This window comes from Leucoraja erinacea, chromosome 11, assembly GCF_028641065.1.
Source record: "Leucoraja erinacea ecotype New England chromosome 11, Leri_hhj_1, whole genome shotgun sequence".
NCBI lineage: Eukaryota > Metazoa > Chordata > Chondrichthyes > Rajiformes > Rajidae > Leucoraja > Leucoraja erinaceus.
In genome coordinates, this window is record NC_073387.1 from 2,601,416 (window position 1) to 2,619,936 (window position 18,521).

Consider the following 18,521-nt stretch of genomic DNA (forward strand, 5'->3'; position numbering starts at 1 on the left):
TCTCTTTCCCCTCTAGCCTGGTGTGCTCCTGCCCTTCTCCATCTTAGTCTACTGTGCTGTGCTACCTCATCTTTCTTACCAAACATATCCTGGATATGCCGACACCACTTTGAATCCCCAACCCTCCATTTCCGGTGGGTTCTCCCTCCTAAGCTTTACTCCTAGGTTAAACATCCCTGCCTTGATCTTTGAGACACTGAACTCTGTATTATTAGTGAGGCACTGATTCCCAGACCACCAGCAGTGTGATCATTAAGCACCTCGGCCAGTTAGAGATGGTTGGTGGTATGACTGGTGTTTCATAACGAGAAGTCTAGTTAAATATTTTTTACCCTATTAGTACAGAAACATTTTTATTGAATGTTGAGTGGTGTGTTCTTCAGCTCTTGCATTTGCAAAGTAAACTTGAAGAGGTTCCAAGTTATATAAGTGTTGGTTCCAGTCAATAAAAAGCTGATAACAACCATTGTATGAAGCTCTCCATCTCCATTTGTCATCAGATGAATCTTTAATCTTATAATTTTAAATAAACTTTAATAATTTTACAAACACAGCTGTTGTCTGATGCTGTGTGGAATTAATTGTTCTATCAAGGAAAGTTAGCTTTGGGGTGCGCTGTAACGACAAGTGAATGCATTTTATCCATTAAGACGTACCTTGTAAAACTCACATCTTTTATGATGTGGATAAACCTGTAAACTCTTGATGTGGTTCAGAGATATTAACCAAGGTCTTTTTGGCTGCTACACAAGCATTCCATAAATTCAACAGAAAAATCAAATATGTGAAAAGCTGTATTTTTCTTTTCAAACGAAAATTATGATTTTTTCAGCTGCCTTCGTTGTTTATGAAGTTCAATTTGTGGTGTATATTTGGCTAATCGGGACCAAAATCCAACCAAAATCCTTTTTTCAATTAAACTTGAATTTTGTATATACAAAGGTCTTTCTATACACTTCCACAGATAATGTGTAAGTTATACTGATTAAGATCTAATTTACTGGTTCTAACTGTCATTGCCAACCAGGATGGTAGCCCTTTCCCCCTCTAAATTCACGGTGACATGAAACAACAAATTCAATGACTGATCTTCCAGTGCAAACTCTAGGCTGACGCTTCAGTACAGGATTCCTTCAAAGTATCAAATGTTGTAGTTCCGAATCTGATATAATTTCTGATAGCTGCATCTGGTTGTATTCTGAATTCTCCTGCATAACACGGATTACAGACTCTCTATGATCTCATTTAACATTTGTGAGTATTGAGTGATGTCATACAACTTTTTTAAAATCCCACAGCAATGACTTAAGCCTCCATTAATGTGATCAACTGTCAGAGACAGTTGGCAGCCTCTTTAATTACGTGGCACATTATGGGTGGTTGGCCCTTTTCCTTATCTGACCTTCCTACGCACTAATATTGAAGTCAATTTATCTCAAAGCTGGTTGATTTAAAATCTGTATCAATATCCATGATCTTGGCTTTGCTAATGAAGAATGAACAAAGATTTCTGATCTTGGTACTGGAGCCTCCATATGAATGTGGTAGTAGTTTCCCGATGTCTGGTATATTTTCTCCCATGCTGTAGAGTATCTGTTCTGTGTAGTTTTGGAACAGACATGAAAGTGAGAATGTTTCTTTTCTCTTGCCAGGAAGTTTGTGTTCAAAATGTGTGATTGACAGTAGATGGCTATAGTCTAGGTGTTCATGGTGAGTGTACATTAAATAAATGACACATCCTTGTTTCCTCATCATGAATAATGACCTGATGAAATAGTTCAAGTCCTATATTGTAATGTATCTCGAAGCCCTTGGGTATTCTATAAATATATTGCATAAAAAAAAGAATACCAAAAGGTGTCTGAGGTTTGAATGTTTAGGATCCATTTCTTTCTATCCTGCCCACCCAGGACTGATTTCCTTAACCAAAGCTAATGTTATTTCTTTGTATAACATCTGTTTTCTTTCCTTTGCCAATTTAAATTCTGCTTGACAGAAAAAAAAAACACCTCTCCTCCTTTGTGAAGCGTGGGCTCTCTTCCCATTGCTGTGTTCATTTACAGTGCAGTGGGATTTTTTTGGTTGCGAAAAACTTCATGAAATTTCCTACAATGCTTGAAACCAAATGATGGTTAAATAGAATTACATTGAGTCATGAGATTGAAATGTGCACCTGTGTCTCCCTGTTGCATGATAAGTCTGCTTTTATATTCTAGAATTATGTTATTTATTCAGTTAGCTATTATCGTCCACTCCTTTTAAAATGGGTGTAGGTGGGAGGGTTAAAGGCAAGATACCAATTTTGGAAGAGTTTCTTTCAGAATAACATTTAATGGCCAATCTGAAGAAAGGTCCTGAAATTCCATTTCCTCCACAGATGCTGCCTGACCAGAGTTCCTCCAGCATGGTTTTTTTTCCTGCTTGTATCCAAGGTAAATTTGGTGCTCTACATAGTTAGGGAGATTTATCGAATTAGGTTTAGAATCAGTTTGAATATGTAGGAACATGTTCCTTTTACTTCAAGACTTGGTTGTTGGATGTGCCAAGAAATATTACAAGGATGCGAGCAGAGTTAGTCATGCCCAATAATTGGCTAAAAATCAAATTGAATTGTCAGCTTTGATCCAATCTTCAGTCTAAAGAGTCTTGACCCGAAACATTGCCTGTCCATTTCCCTCCACAAATGCAGTCTGATCTTCTGAATTCCTCAAGTTTTTTTTTTTTTGCTCACGATTCCAGCATCTGTAGTCTCATATGTCCACAGATCCAATCTTCACCTAGCCCTTGGTGCCACTTAGGAATTAATCACATTTTGCACCTATTAAATATCAGAATTTTAGCAGATGCAATGAGTATTTGCTACCTTGTGATATATCAAGCCAATTATTTAAGCATACTTTTGTAAAACCTTTCCATTTAATATAGAATTAATTTATATCTTCCAAAAAAATACTCAGCCAATCCAGGTGAAGAGATCCCGAAACATCGACTGTGCCTTTCACTCCTCAGATGCTGCTTGATCCAAAGTTCTTACAGATTTTGTTGCTTCAAATTCCAGCGTCTACAGTCCCTTGTGTTTCTAATTGGCAAACCCGCCGAATGGAATCAACTAAAAAAATAAAATATTAATATTATTTACAGCAAAAAGGAAGGAAATATTTTGGTTCAACATTTCATGCTCTCTGTTGTATGGAAATTAACCCTTGGCTGTTCCCAGCAATACCCTAGTTGCTCCCTCCCTACTACAGTCGGTCTGAAGAAGGGTCCTGACCCGAAACATTGCCGACCCGAATGGAAATAATCCAAAATATCTGTTCATTCCGCAGGAGCTGCCTGACCCGCTGAGTTACCCCAGCATTGTGTGTTTTGCTCTATTTTGTTGTTTCAGATTTCCAGGAACTGTGGATTATCATGTGATGAGCTTCGTTAAAGCAAATTGTTTCATAACTATTTGTGCTTTCTTAAACTATTTAAAGCATAAAACACAATCCTGCATTGATTAAATTGTAAAGCTTTTTTAACCTTTTGTAACATAGGATCAGGGAACAATGATCCTAATGTTTTATAAATTCTCGCTCTATAGCTTCCCCCATTGGAAGGGCTTGCCATTCCACCCTTGACTCTTGTGCCAAATTCTGAAACTGATTACAGCTGGGTTATTACCTTGCAGACCCAGTAAAACCTGAGCCCTTCCACAGATTGATTAGTAGGACTGGATGTTACAATCCCTAAGGTTTTTCACTACAATTGACATTTGGTATTCTTGGGGATGACCACTAGGTGATTTTGCTACCAATCAGACACATCTAAAATTGTGTACCTCAACGTCACTGGGTGTTTCGGCCTTTTATCACAAGACACCCTCAGTCGAGGCAGGCCCACCGCAGGGTGATCAGACCTGTGTGTGTGTCTTATGGTTAGCCTCTAGGTGGTCACGTGGCAGCCCAGACAGCATCTTTTCTCTTCAGTCACAGCTAGTGACTACTCCATTCGACGGCATAGCTGTTTGTACATTAATTCTCACCTAATTGAATTCACCAATTACTTCTGTGGTTATTGATCTATGACTTTAAGGTCATGGCTTGAATTAAAAATTCTCATGTTCCCACTTCCGCGACTCATCCTGATCAAGAAATTGTTCCTTTTTTTTGTTAAGGTAGCTTATTTCTTGAGTTACCTTGACTTAGCTTCTCGCCCCTCTGCTATCAGATTTCTGGACGGTGCTCCCATAAACTAGGATACAGTCTCATTCTCCTCTACCTCATTGGGGATATTGGACTTTGTCTCCTGAACTGTTGAGCTATAATGTTCTGCGCTCTGTATCTTTGCCTTCACTCTACCAATTGACGAGTTATACTTGATTGTATTTGTGTGTCATACTTTCTGATTTGATTGGATAGCATCCAAAACAATGCTTTTTGATGTACATTTGGTAATAAATCTAAATCGCTAAATGTAACAAAGAGCAAGTACTTAAAATATAAGCTTAACATAATATTTGTCAGGTTCCCCTGTATAATGCTGTGTTGGCATGGTATTCCCTATTGATGTAGTGCACATTTTTGCAGTGACTTCAATTTACTTAACTGATTGGTGCGATCTGTGAAGTCCTTTGCGGTGCATAAGCAACATGAGCAAAACTTTCCTTGCTAGAGGCGATTGATTCCAATGAATGAATGGATGCCACAAAGATGGGACTTGGGAGAGGAAGGTCAGAGGGTTATGGTGGTGTGCTCCATGTACATCAAGGTAGTTGTCATGAAGATTCCTTGAAAGTTTCACATGCAGGACATTTGAGTTTCTACGCACAGTGAAATGCTGATGCCCGAACCCACATATTGAAGGAAAAATAGGTGAAGTCCGTCCTTGACTGTGGGGTTTGGTTGACCTCAATGTAGTGGCAGGCAGCAAACTTAAGATGTGGCCGCATTCAGCATTAGCACAGGATATTACTGAGACAAGGAAGCAGAAAGTAACCGTGACCCTGAATTCCAAGCGCAAAGCAGTCAAGGGGCACATGAGCAGCTGCATTAGTTATGGGGTCACCAACCTCAAAAAGATGGTGTGTTTTGAATATTATCCTCAAATAACGCATTCAAGGGAAATGGGGCCTGTATTATTAGTTATGCAGTGAATAAATAAGAACCGTCAATGAAGTTGAAGCAGATGATTTTTCCATGTTACACCATTGTTGATGTGTTTTAGAGAAGTTTTACACCATAAATTAAGCGGTAAGGGGTTGAAAACGCTGCCAAAAAATCAGGAAAATTTCCCAGTGGCCATTAAGGCACCAAGGAATATACATGAACTTGCAATATGTGTGAAATTAAACTCTAGCCATTTTATTTTAGTTTAGTTTTGGGATACAGCGTGCAAACAGGCCCGTTGGCCCACCAGTTCCACACCGACCAGCAATCGCCCATACACTAGTTCTATCCTACACACTAGGGTCAATTTACAGAAGCCAATTAACCTGCAAATTTGCATGTCTGTGGAAGGTGGGAGGAAACGGGAACACCCAGAGAAAATCCATGTGATCACAGGGAGGACTTACAAACTCCATGCAGACTGCACCTGTAGTCAGGATCTGGCATTGCAAGGCGGCAACTCAATCGCTGTGCCACTTCCATTTTATCTTCGTATGTTTATGTGTCAATGAAAAAGGAAGCAGTGTTGGGGAATAAAATTGGATGTGGACTACGTCTAATGGGCCAGCATTTGGAGAACAGGAATCGGGTTGAGAATGGTAACAGAAATGGCTGAGATATTAAGTGTAAAAATACTTGAATGTTAAGGGGCTAACTTTGGGAACCTAAAGGACAACGTGCAGCAAATCTAGTAGGATCAGAATCTGGCGTACCACATGCGGCGATAATTTAATCACAGGCACAGTTGCCTTTAGGGTGAAAATAAGGGCACTAAGCCCCACAAAACACTAACATAAAAATCAGAATGATACAAACGAAGCTGATGAAAAATAAGACTCATAAACAGCGTGGATGCAGGCTAAAAATGGAAAGTTAAAAAACCTATTTACAGATAATGTGAAAATCAGTGTATGAAAAGAAATGAGCAAATAATACAAAACTAAGCCCAAATGTTTTTGTGAACTCAAATAATAACACCCATCAAATGAATGCTCAGCTACTGTCAAAAAAGAGACATACTGCGTTCTTGTAGAATGAGGGGCAGAACATTTATCTTCACCAAGCCACTATATTCTAATCTTTTTTATCTCCACCCCTCTATCTCCATTTATCCCTACTACCTCATCCCTCAAACCACTTGAAAACTTTTCCATTCAGCTTGTGGGACAGAGAAAACGGCTTAATAGAATATTTGCAAAGACCCAGCCCCTCCATAGGAGTCTATAGTTTAACCTCACAGACTACTCAGATGACAGCGTTATGCAAGGTTGTACGATGAAGTAGGAACAATCTTCAATGTATAAAGTTACAGTAATGTATTGCCATCGAACTCTGCAAAAAGACCCCCTCACTTATTGAAGGTAGACACAAAAAGCTGGAGTAACTCAGCAGGATAGGCAGCATCTCTGGAGGGTGATGTTTCGGGTCGAGGCCCCTCACTTATTGTAGAAGGGTTGACATTGGCATGAGTTGTAGTAATGTACAGTGCCCGCCATAATGTTTGGGACAAAGACCCGTCATTTATTTATTTGTCTCTGTACTCCACAATTTGAGATTTGTAATAGGAAAAGTCTCATGTGGTTTAAGTGGACATTGTCGATTTTAATAAAGGCCATTTTTATACATTTTGGTTTCACCATGCAGAGGTTACAGGAGTGTTTAAACATAGTCCCCCCCCCCTATTTTGGCACCATAATGTTTGGGACACAGCAATGTCATGTAAATGAAAGTAGTCATGTTTAATATTTTGTTGCATATCCTTTGCATGCAATGACTGCTTGAAGTCTGCGATTCATGGACATCACCAGTTGCTGGGTGTCTACTCTGGTGATGCTCTGCCAGGCCTGCATTGCAGCCATCTTCAGATTATGCTTGTTTTGGGGGCTAGTCCCCTTCGGTTTTCTCTTCAGCATATAAGAGGCATGCTCAATTGGGTTCAGATCGGGTGATTCACTTGGCCACTCATGAATTGACCATTTTTAGCTTTGAAAAACTCCTTTGTTGCTTTAGCAGTATGTTTGGGATCATTGGCTTGCTGTAGAATAAACCGCCGGCCAATGAGTTTTGAGGCATTTGTTTGAACTTGAGCAGATAGGATATGTCTGTATACTTCAGAATTCATTATGCTACTACCATCAGCAGTTGTTTCATCAATGAAGATAAGTGAGCCTGTACCTTCAGCAGCCGTACATGCCTAGGCCATAACATCCCAACTACTGTGTTTCACAGATGAGGTGGTATGCTTTGGATCTTGGGCAGTTCCTTCTCTCCTCCATACTTTGCTCTTGCCATCACTCTGATATAAGTTAATCTTGGTCTCATCTGTCCACAAGACCTTTTTCCTGAACTGTTTTAAGTACTTTTAAGTACTTCTTGGCAAACTAACCTGGCCATCCTAGTTTTGCGGCTAACCAGTGGTTTGCATCTTGCAGTGTAGCCTCTGTATTTCTGTTCATGAAGTCTTCTGCGGACAGTGGTCATTGACAATTCCACAGCTGACTCCCCAAGAGTGTTTCTAATCTGTCGGACAGGTGTTTGGAAATTGTTTAAATTATAGAGAGAATTCTTCTGTCATCGGCTATGGAAGTGTTCCTTGGCCAGCCAGTCCCTTTGTGATTAGTATGTTCACCAGTGCTCTCTTTCGTCTTAATGATGTTCCAAACAGTTGATTTTGGTAAGCCTAATGTTTGGCTGATGTTTCTAACAGCTTTATTCTTGTTTCTCAGTCTCAATGGCTTCTTTGACTTTCATTGGCACAACTTTGGTCCTCATGTTGATAAACAGCAGTAAAAGTTTCCAAAGGTGATGGAAAGACTGAAGGAAAGACTAGGTTCTGAGAGCTTTCTTATACCTGCATTAAGGAGGCAATTAAACACACCTGAGCAATTACAAACACCTGTGAAGCCATGTGTCACAAACATTATGGTGCTATGTATAAACCCAGCTGTAATTTCTACATGGTGAAACCAAAATATATGAAAATACCCTTTAATTAAATCTGACAATGTGCACTTTAACCACATGCGATTTTTTTTCTAATACAAATCTCAAATTGTGTACAGAGGCAAATAAATAAATGATGGGTCATTGTCTCAAACATAATGGAGGGCATTGTATGTGGTATGTATTTACTATCGGCAATGTATGAGTGCACCGTATGTTGAAGGTAGACACAAAATGCTGGAATAACTCATCTCTGGAGAGAAGGAATGGTTGACGTTTCGGGTGGGTACCCTTCTTCAGACCCGAAATGTCACCCATTCCTTCTCTCCAGAGATGCTGCCTGTCCCGCTGAGTTACTCCAGCATTTTGTGTCTACCTTTGAATTAAACCAGCATCTGCCGTTCTTTCTTACACATTGTGCACCTTATGTTGTTGTAATCCATGTGTACTGCATCTACATCAGTGCACTTAATCAGCACAGGCAAGGAATTGAACCCGATGAACAGGATATAAAGTTTCACCCAAATCTATCATGTGCAAGGAGGTACTTTGTGTTTTGGTCCGGAGTTCAGAAATGCACTCTCCTTTCCTCCCAGCACGTAGATGTCATGTATAATGTCTGACATACCATTGGTGATGGAGAGCAGTAAAAGTAATGGCTTTGTGTGCTTACTAACCAGTGAAAGCAAATTTCTGCTCCTGTGGAAACTGGCTGTGTATTTTGGATGCTTGTTTTGAGGTGGCAGCATGCAGATGAGAGCCAGGACAGTGCCTCGTATATCAGAGCTTATGGTGCTGGTATGGGATGAGAAGGAGTTTCTTCCCAGAGGCCATTAGGACTGTAAATGCCTATCTCTCCAGGGACTAACTTTACTGTACCATTTTACTGTTGTGTGGTGTCTTTAAAATTGCAGTTTTTTCCCTATTTCTTCCCTCCCACAAATATGTAATATGTGAATATGTGATTTTGTTCCCTTCTGTTCGTAGTTTGTTTTTTTGCACAATTCGCGAGCATTGCCACTTTTCATTTCACTGCACATCTCGTATGTGTATGTAACGAATAAACTTGACTTGAATTTGAGAATAAGCAAATGGCTGATCTTCTGGTTACCACAATATGAATTATGACTGAAACCAAATGAGTGCCACTCCATCCTATTGGATAATGGTGAAAAAGTGTTTTTAAATCCATACAGCATTGCACCGGGCTCTTTGGCCCCAGTTGCCCAAGCCAAACAAGATGGCCCATCTGCACTAGTCGAACCTGCCTGTGTTTGGCCCATAACTCTCTATATTGTTCCTATCCAAATGTCTGTACCTGTACAAATGTATTTTAAATGTTGTTATAGGACCCGTCTCAACTAATGATGGGCACGAAATATTGGAGTAACTCAGTGGGTCAGGCAGCATCTCTAGAGAAAAGGAATAGGTGATGTTTTAGATTGGAACCCTTCTTCGGACCACAGAATTCTGGGTCCCATTGCTTCCCACTTCTTACAGGGAACCTTAGTAATTATTCCACTGTTTTGCCCTTCCCTGTCTTAACCAGGTTTCTCCGACTACTCCACCTACCGACTCCTCTCAAATCCATCATCCTCGCTCAGTCCTTCACCTAAACCTCCGGCCACCACCCTGACCACCCTCCCTCTGACTTAGAATGGTCTGTCCTCGACAGAGGCCTCACTTTTGTACCCCTCCGCCCCATCCCAACGTGTTCCAGGCCCGCCATGCCGTGGAGCTTTTCTTTCTTCACCTCTGCCTCCGTGCCTTTTTCTATGGGAAGGAGTCCTCGCCACCCAGTGATGACCCAATCTCCCGTCTCCACCGGTCCCCCTCCTCTTGGACTCCACCGGGCTATTATCTTAAACTACCTCAGATTTTATCACTTCCAGTTATTCGCCCCCTCCACAGCCTCCAACTTATTATTCCCCTGCCCCACACAGCCCACTTTTACCTTCTCCCCAAAATCCATAAGCAGAACTGCTTTCGAAGAAGGGTTCTGACGTGGAGCCTCACCTATTCCTTTTCTCCAAAGATGCTGCCTGACCCGCTGATTTACTCAAGCATTTTGTGTCTATCATTGGTATAAACCAGCATCCTGTCTACATAGCCATCTCAATTATCGCCTCTGGCAGCTCATTTTCAAATACCCACCACTCTGTGGAAAAAGTTGCCCATGGGTTCCTATTCGTTCCTCTCTCATCTTAAACCTATGTCCTATGATTCCTGATTTACCTACTCTGTGCATTTACCCTGTCGATTTCCCTCATGATCTTATAAAGTCCCAGCCTGCTGAACCTCTCCCTATAGCTGAGGCCCTCAAGTCTTGGCAACATCCCCGTAAATCCTAAATAGTCTTTCTGGCTTAACGACATCCTTCTCACACTACAGCAAGGTGGTTAAAACTGAACACAGTAATCCAAATCAGGCATCACCAACATTTGACACAACTTTAACGTATCATCTCAACTTCACCAGGGTCTCTTCCATACCCCGTAGCACTGCTCTCTCTCCCCATCCCCCCCCCACTCGCAACAAGGGCCGAGTCCCCCTAGTCCTCACCTTTCACCCCACCAGCAGTCACATACAACAAGTAATCCTCCGTTAGTTTCGCCACCTCCAACGTGACCCCACCACTCGCCACATCTTCCCATCTCCCCCCCCATGTCTGCCTTCCGCAAAGACCGCTCCCTCCGTAACTCCCTTGTCAATTCTTCCCTTCCCTCCCGTACTACCCCCTCCCCGGGCACTTTCCCTTGCAACCGCAAGAGATGCTACACTTGTCGCTTTACCTCCCCCCTCGACTCCATTCAAGGACCCAAGCAGTTGTTCCAGGTGCGACAGAGGTTCACCTGCATCTCCTCCAACCTCATCTATTGCATCCGCTGCTCTAGATGTCAGCTGATCTACATCGGTGAGATCAAGCAGAGGCTTGGCGTTTGTTTCGCCGAACATCTCCGCTTGGTCCGCATTAACCAACCTGACCTCCCGTTGGCTCAGCACTTCAACTCCCCCTCCCATTCCGTATCCGACCTCTCTGTCCTGGGTCTCCTCCATGGCCAGAGCGAGCACTACCGGAAATTGGAAGAACAGCACCTCATATTCCGCTTGGGGAGTCTGCATCCTGGGGGTATGAACATTGAATTCTCCCAATTTTGTTAGCCCTTGCTGTCTCCTCCCCTTCCTATGTCTCCCTCTGGCTCCTCCTCCTCCTTGTTCCTTTCTTCTCCCCCACCCCACCCCCCATCAGTCTGAAGAAGGGTTTCAGCCCGAAACGTTGCCTATTTCCTTCTCTCCATAGATACTGCTGCACCCGCTGTGTTTTTCCAACATTTTTGTGTACCTTCTATATTCAGTACCCTAATTGATGAAGGCCAATGTACCAAAAGCCTTCTCTGTTGGCCCAACTGATCACGGTCCTGCTGTAATTTTCAATAACTGTCTTTGTGATCTGATGCCAGCCACTTGAGTCAAATGTGTAAACTTGCTGATCATGCCTTCTGCATTCTTATTCAAATCGCTGATCTAAATCGCCAACGGCAATGGGTCCAGCCCAATCCCAGAGGCACATCACGCGTCATGGCCATCCTGTCCAAAAAACAACTTTCTACCCATCATTGGCTTCCGTAAAGTCTACTGGCTCTCCCTGGATTCCATGGGATCTAACCTTCCAGAACAGCCTTGCCGAAGTCCATATTGGTGACGTCTACAGCTTTACCCTCGTCAACCTTTTGATTACTTCTTCAAAAATCACATTTGTGACATGATCTCCCATGTATAAAACTATGCTGACTATCCCTAATCAGCCTCAGTCAATCCAAGCATTTATATCTTATTCAAATTCAAATCCTCTTCAGTGATCTGCCTACCACAGATGTTAGGCTCACTGGTCTACACTTCCCATGCTTTTCCTTGAAGCTCTCGTATGGAAGTACAACATTAGTCACCCTCTGTCATCTGGCACCTCACCCGTGTCTAATGATGATTTGTATACCTCAGCCAAGGGCGCCTGCAATTTCTTCTCTTGCTTCCCACAGTGTCCTCTATCTACCTCCGTAAGCCTTGGGACATCCAGCACCTCCGTGACCGTAATACAGACTGTCCCCAAGACATTCTCATTGAGTCGCTCAAGTTCCCCAAACTTCATGTTAAAAACAGAACAGAAAAACTCATTGAGGACCTTGCCCATTTCCTTTGGCCCCACAGAAAGATGGCAGCTTTGGGTTCTAAGAGGCTGGATTCACTAAATTACCCTCTTAATGTACATAAATCCTTTTCCTTAATATTATCTGTCACAGCTAGCTACTGCCCCTTGCTCTCCTGATTTCCTGAAGTATTTGTAGTCCCAGGAACTCCTCCAGGGATACACTTGATCCCAGCTGCCTATACCTATCCCTTGCCTCCTTTTTAATTGGTTCCTGTCTAATACCATTTTGACCCTGTCTTTTGACTTGGGGAACTTGAGAGACTCAATGAAAATGTATTTTGAAGAGCCTTGTGACACGAATCTGTGGGGATAATTTAAGCTTCATATTTCTAGATAGAACTAAAGTAGAATAATAAGATTTATGACTGCCTTGGAAATTCCTTTCAATAACTCTGCCTTTGGAAATTTTGATCACATGAGGTACTGTGTTAATGTTTCAGAACAACTATTCCTGCTGATGCTCTATTTTAATGGACAAGCAGTCAAACTGGTTAGATTAAATTATGAATTTATAAATTATAGCATCCAATTATACTAAGAGCAATTCTCTTTCTCTGTCTAGACCATAGAATCCAATTGGAGGTGCGGGCGGCATAACCTTCAGAGAATCCAGTGTCGGTCAGAAAACAGCAAAGGTGTTTACTGTCTCCAGTATGACGATGAAAAAATAATCAGTGGTTTGAGAGATAACTCAATCAAAGTGAGTATTGAAAATTACCCAAATTGTTCTGGTATATGTGGACCCTTGCATGTTAGGCTGCATAATATTGTGCTTTGCTCAGCGTTTAAAATAAATGCCGTTTGTAGTCTCTAGATTGCCCACAAAGCTCCTTAAGGAGCCAGTGAGGGAACAAAATGTTTTAGATCCAGAAATAAACCACGAGAAATGGTTAATTAATAACCTGCTAATTCAAGGGTAGACAAGAATGATCATAATATGACAGGTCTTCATGTGGAGTTGTAAGTGATTTTGTTTAATCTCAAACCTGGATTTTAAGTCCGAACAAAGATAAACTAAAAAGATGAGTTTTAGAAACAAGGAACTGCAGATACTGTTCCCCAATAAAGACACAAAGTGCTGGAGTAACTCAACGGGTCAGGCAGCATCCCTAGAGAACATAGACGGGTGAGGTTTCAGGTCGTGGCCCTTCAAGAAGGTTACCTGACCTGAGTTATTCCAGCACTTTGTTTACCACTTGAAAAAATGAGTTGTGCTTGGTCTTAATAGATTGTTTAAGGTTGGAGGAAGGGAACCTCTGAACGATTGATGCTGGAACAATAAAGCGACAAGGTAACACAAAAATGCTGGATACGGAGGGAACTCAGCGGGTGAGGCCAGTGGTGGGATCCCGTTGGAGGTGGCGAAAATGTCGGAGGATTATATGGATAATCTGTTGCTATAATAATTGGGATCTTATGGGGCAAACATACGACGCAATCTTTTTTGGGTCAGTGAGACCCTTCTCCAGACTGATTTTGAGGATTAAGTAGGAATTCTACTAAGAAATTGGTAAGAAAATAGAAGAGAGAATACCGTGTAAAGTAGCAGAAACAAAGTTTGCTGGGACAAGTTGGGAGGGGAAGGATTTCATAGGGCAATGAGAAAAAGCAAATGGAGACAGGACTACCTGAAGAAATTGGAAAGGTGGAACTGAAAATGATTACATTCATTTACCGCTGGGGCATTTATTGGTTCCAAAATTATAATTTTGCAATACCTAAGAACTACGAGATATAGCAGGGAGGTGCTGCTCCTTCGAGCCTGCACCGCCATTCAATATGATCATGGCTGATCATCCAACTCGGTATCCTGTACCTGCCTTCTCTCCATACCCCCTGATCCCTGTAGCCACAAGGGCCACATCTAACTCTCTCTTAAATATAGCCAATGAACTGGCCTCAACTACCTTCTGTGGCAGAGAATTCCACAGATTTGCCACTCTCTGTGTGAAAAATGTTTTTCTCATCTCGGTCCTAAAAGACTTCCCCCTTATCCTTAAACTGTGACCCCCCCCTTGTCCTGGACTTCCCCAACATCGGGAACAATCTTCCTGCATCTAGCCTGTCCAACCCCTTAAGAATTTTGTAAGTTTCTATAAGATCCCCCCCCTCAATCTTCTAAATTCTAGCGAGTACAAGCCGAGTCTATCCAGTCTTTCTTCATATGAAAGTCCTGACATCCCAGGAATCGGTCTGGTGAACCTTCTCTGTACTCCCTCTATGGAAAGAATGTCTTTCCTCAGATTAGGAGACCACGTTTGATCCATATCCCTCCAAACCTGTCCTATCCATGTAGTTAATTACTTACCAAAGTAATTAATCAAAATTGCAGCACATAGGATTGGAGTTAAGATACTGATGGGGATTGAGGATTTGTAATGGAGAGAGCAAATAGGGTTTAATTGCGAGACTGTGACTGGTGGGGTGCTGTACAGATTTCTGAGGTTGCCCAATGCTGATGGTACAAACGTAGATGCAAGTGAATGATAAAGAGGATGCAAAGAGCCTTCATTGGATATGTGTGTCCTACGTGACGACATGATAGATGAGGATACAAGGTAAAAAACATGAAAATAGAAAAGCAGAGTATATTTTAAATATTGAGATATCAAATGTATTGGTATTCAGAGGCACTTTGGTGTGTCTTGTACAAGAATTGCCTGAAAGTTAATGTGTGCAGCTGCGGAAAGCTATTAGGAAAAGCAAGTGCTATGTTAGCCGCCTTTGTGCTCACCCTCCTGCAATAAAATCTACTTGCAATTATGTAAAACCCTGGTGAGAGCGCACCTGGGAAGTTATATATGGGGCAGGGTTCCTACTTAAAGAGGATACGCTTGGAGGAGACTGAATGCATCAATGCTTCAGATTGATTCCTGGGACTAATGCTTCCAAAGAACAATAATAGCTGTCTAAAAATAAAACAGTACAGCACAAGAACAGGCCCTTTGGCCCACAATTTATGTACCAGGCACACACTGTCAAATTAATCTCCTCTGCCTGCAGGTGATTGAAATAAATGTAGTAAATTCTTCAGGTGTTTGACAGTTAGATGCAAGGGGGTAATTTTACCTGGCCAATATATCTAGAATTGTAGCAGAATAAGGAATCACACAAACAACTTTCTTCATCCAGAGAGTAGTGAGCCATTGAAATTCTTCAGCTAAGAATGCTGTGGAGGCTAATTTGCTCAATATGTTCAAAGATGAACATGCTTAAGGGAATCAAAGGATATGGTGTTAGTGTGGGAAAGTGGGACAAAGATGAAATAAAGGTCAGCCATAATCTTGTTGAATGGCAGAATAGGAACGAGGGACCAAATGGCTTATCCCTGCTTCCAGATTTTCTATTTTTCAATAACTAGATCAGTGCAGACCCGTTATGTCTGTTCCCCCAAAGTTTTGCGGGGGGGGGGGGGGGGGGGGATATGTTCACACACTTTACCCCCCCCCCCCGCACTCATAGTCTGAAGGCAAGAACAGGATGAACAGAGAAAGAGGGAGAGGCCCTTTTTCACTTCTGCCCTACCTCTAACCCATTTTCATTTTCAAAAAAAATTTAGATCACAGTGCTGTATACATTTGTCAGTGTCATTCAGAGCCCTGAATGAGGCATTCCCAATTGCAGAGACTTTTGAGGCAACCAAAATCTGGTTTTATAGTCCCCTCCACCCTTTGCCAGCGGGGGCAGCAAAGAATGGAGCATTATGTAAAAATATTTGCTTTTTCTTTTAAACACAGCATTTTAGTGTTCTTCAGATCCCATTAGTCATCTCAATGGTTCAGTGAATTTATCTGAGCGTATGTGATACTAGGTGGTGCAGGTGACATTCTAATTAGCCTCTGTTTTCATAATGGGAAAGACCAGAAAGGTCTGAAGAAGGTTCTCTACCTAAAACGTCACCCATTCCTTCTCTCTAGAGATGCTGCTTGTTACTGAGTTACTCCAGCATTTTGTGTCTAAGACCAGAAAGACAACAACCACTATAGCTGTTACATATACCAGAGAATAAGTGAGAATTCATCCCAGATTGGCCTAGGTAGTTAAAAAGAATAGAGACAAAGCAGATGTGATCGACTTCAGGAAGCGAAGCAGTTCACATGGTAGACGAAAGTGCTGAAGAAGCTCAGCGGGTGCAGCAGCATCTATGGAGCGAAAGAAATAGGCAACGTTTCGGGCCGAAACCCTTCTTCAGCAGTTCACATACCCATTTCACATTTAAGGTGCTGAAGAAGAAATGGTTGAAAGTTTCAAATTCCTAGGAGAAAATATTACCATGACCTGGACCAGTCATATTGAAGCAATGGCCAAGAAAGTACCCGAACGCCTCTACTTCCTGAATGCCCCTTAGGCATGTCCCTAACAGCTCACCAATGTCTGCAGATGTGGCGTAGAAAGCATTTTATCAGTATGCCTCACTGCATGGTTTGGGAACAGCTCCATCCACGATCACAAAAAATGATAGAGAATTGTGGACATAGCCCAGACCATCACACAAACGTCCCGTCCATTGACTCCATCTACACTTCACACTGCCTCGGGTAGGCCACCGACATAATTAAGGATTTGTCTCACCCTGGACATTCCCTTTTCTCTCCTCTACCATCAGACAAGAGTTACTGAAGTGTGAAAACGATACCTCCGGATTCTGGGACAATTTTATCCCAGCCATTATCAGGCAACTGAACCATCCCATCATCAACTAGAGAGCAGTTCTAACCTACCATCTGCCTCCGTGGTGACCCTCAGACTATCTTTAATCAGACTTTACTGTACTTTGCCTTGCTCTAAACATTATTTCCTGTATCCTATATCCATAAACAGTGGACAGCTTGATTGTAATCAAGTACAGTCTTTTTGCTGAATGGATAGCACGCAAGAAAAAATATTTTCCCTGGACCTCGGTATGCTTGACAATAAAATAAAAAAACAGGATAGATTTTATTACCGGAAGTATAGAATGTAAAAGCAGAGAGGTAATGCTAGAACTGTGGACATTGCTTGTTACACAGGACTTGCTGCATGCAGTTCTGGTCATCATATTACAGGAATATGTGATTGCCCAGGAGATTTACAAGGGCATTATCAGGGCTGCAAAATTGCAGCTATGAGGAAAGATATGACGGATTAGGATTGTTTACTTCAGAACTTTAATTGAGAAATTCACAATAATAAAGGGTGAGGTAGCAAAGAAGAGCCATCAAGTAACATTACCAGGTACACAAAAATGCTGGAGAAACTCAGCGGGTGCAGCAGCATCTATGGAGCGAAGGAAATAGGCGACGTTTCGGGCCGAAACCCTTCTTCAGACTGATGGGGGGGGGGGGGGGGAGAAGGAAGGAAAAAGGGAGGAGGAGGAGCCCGAGGGGGGGGGGATGGGAGGAGACAGCTCGAGGGTTAAGGAAGGGGAGGAGACAGCAAGGGCTATCAAAACTGGGAGAATTCAACGGTCATGCCATCAGGACGCAAGCAACCCAGGCGGAATATGAGGTGCTGTTCCTCCAATTTCCGGTGTGTTGCTCACTCTGGCAATGGAGGAAACCCAGGACGGAGAGGTCGGATTGGGAATGGGAGGGGGAGTTGAAGTGCTGAGCCACCGGAAGTTCAGGTAGGTTATTGCGGACTGAGTGGAGGTGTTCAGCGAAACGATCGCCCAACCTCCGCTTAGTCTGCCCGATGTAAATCAGCTGACATCTAGAGCAGCGGATGCAGTAGATGAGGTTGGAGGACATACAGGTGAACCTTTGTCGCACCTGGAACGACCTGGAATTTTCAGATGACACAAAGCTGGGTGGCAATGTGAACTGTGAGGAGGATGCTATGAGAATGCAGGGTGACTTGGACAGGTTGGGTGAGTGGCAGATTCAGTTTAATGTGGATAAATGTGAGGTTATCCACATTGGTAGCAAAAACAGGAAGGTAGATTACTATCTAAATGGTGCCAAGTTGGGAAAAGGGGAAGGACAAAGGGATCTGAAAGCCCTTGTTCATCAGTCAATGAAAGTAAGCATGCAGGTACAGCAGGCAGTGAAGAAGGCGAATGGCATGTTGGCCTTCATAACAAGAGGAGTTGAGTGTAGGAGCAAAGAGGTCCTTCTGCAGTTGTATAGGGCCCTAGTGAGACTACACCTGAAGTATTGTGTGCAGTTTTGGTTCCCTAATTTGAGGAAGGACATTCTTGCTATTGAGGGAGTTCAGCGTAGGTTTCCAAGGTTCATTCCCGGGAT

General features: G+C 42.4%; 1 protein-coding gene across 3 annotated transcripts in view; it reads left to right on the forward strand.

Annotated features, from left to right (window-relative positions):
• Positions 1–18,521, forward strand: part of LOC129701415 (F-box/WD repeat-containing protein 11) — a 171,766-nt gene that overhangs the window by 105,902 nt on the left and 47,343 nt on the right. For all 3 annotated transcript variants that reach the window (XM_055642568.1, XM_055642569.1, XM_055642570.1), the window contains one exon: positions 12,860–12,997. In XM_055642568.1, the coding sequence (XP_055498543.1) occupies positions 12,860–12,997 (138 nt within the window). The remainder of the gene's footprint in view (positions 1–12,859; positions 12,998–18,521) is intronic.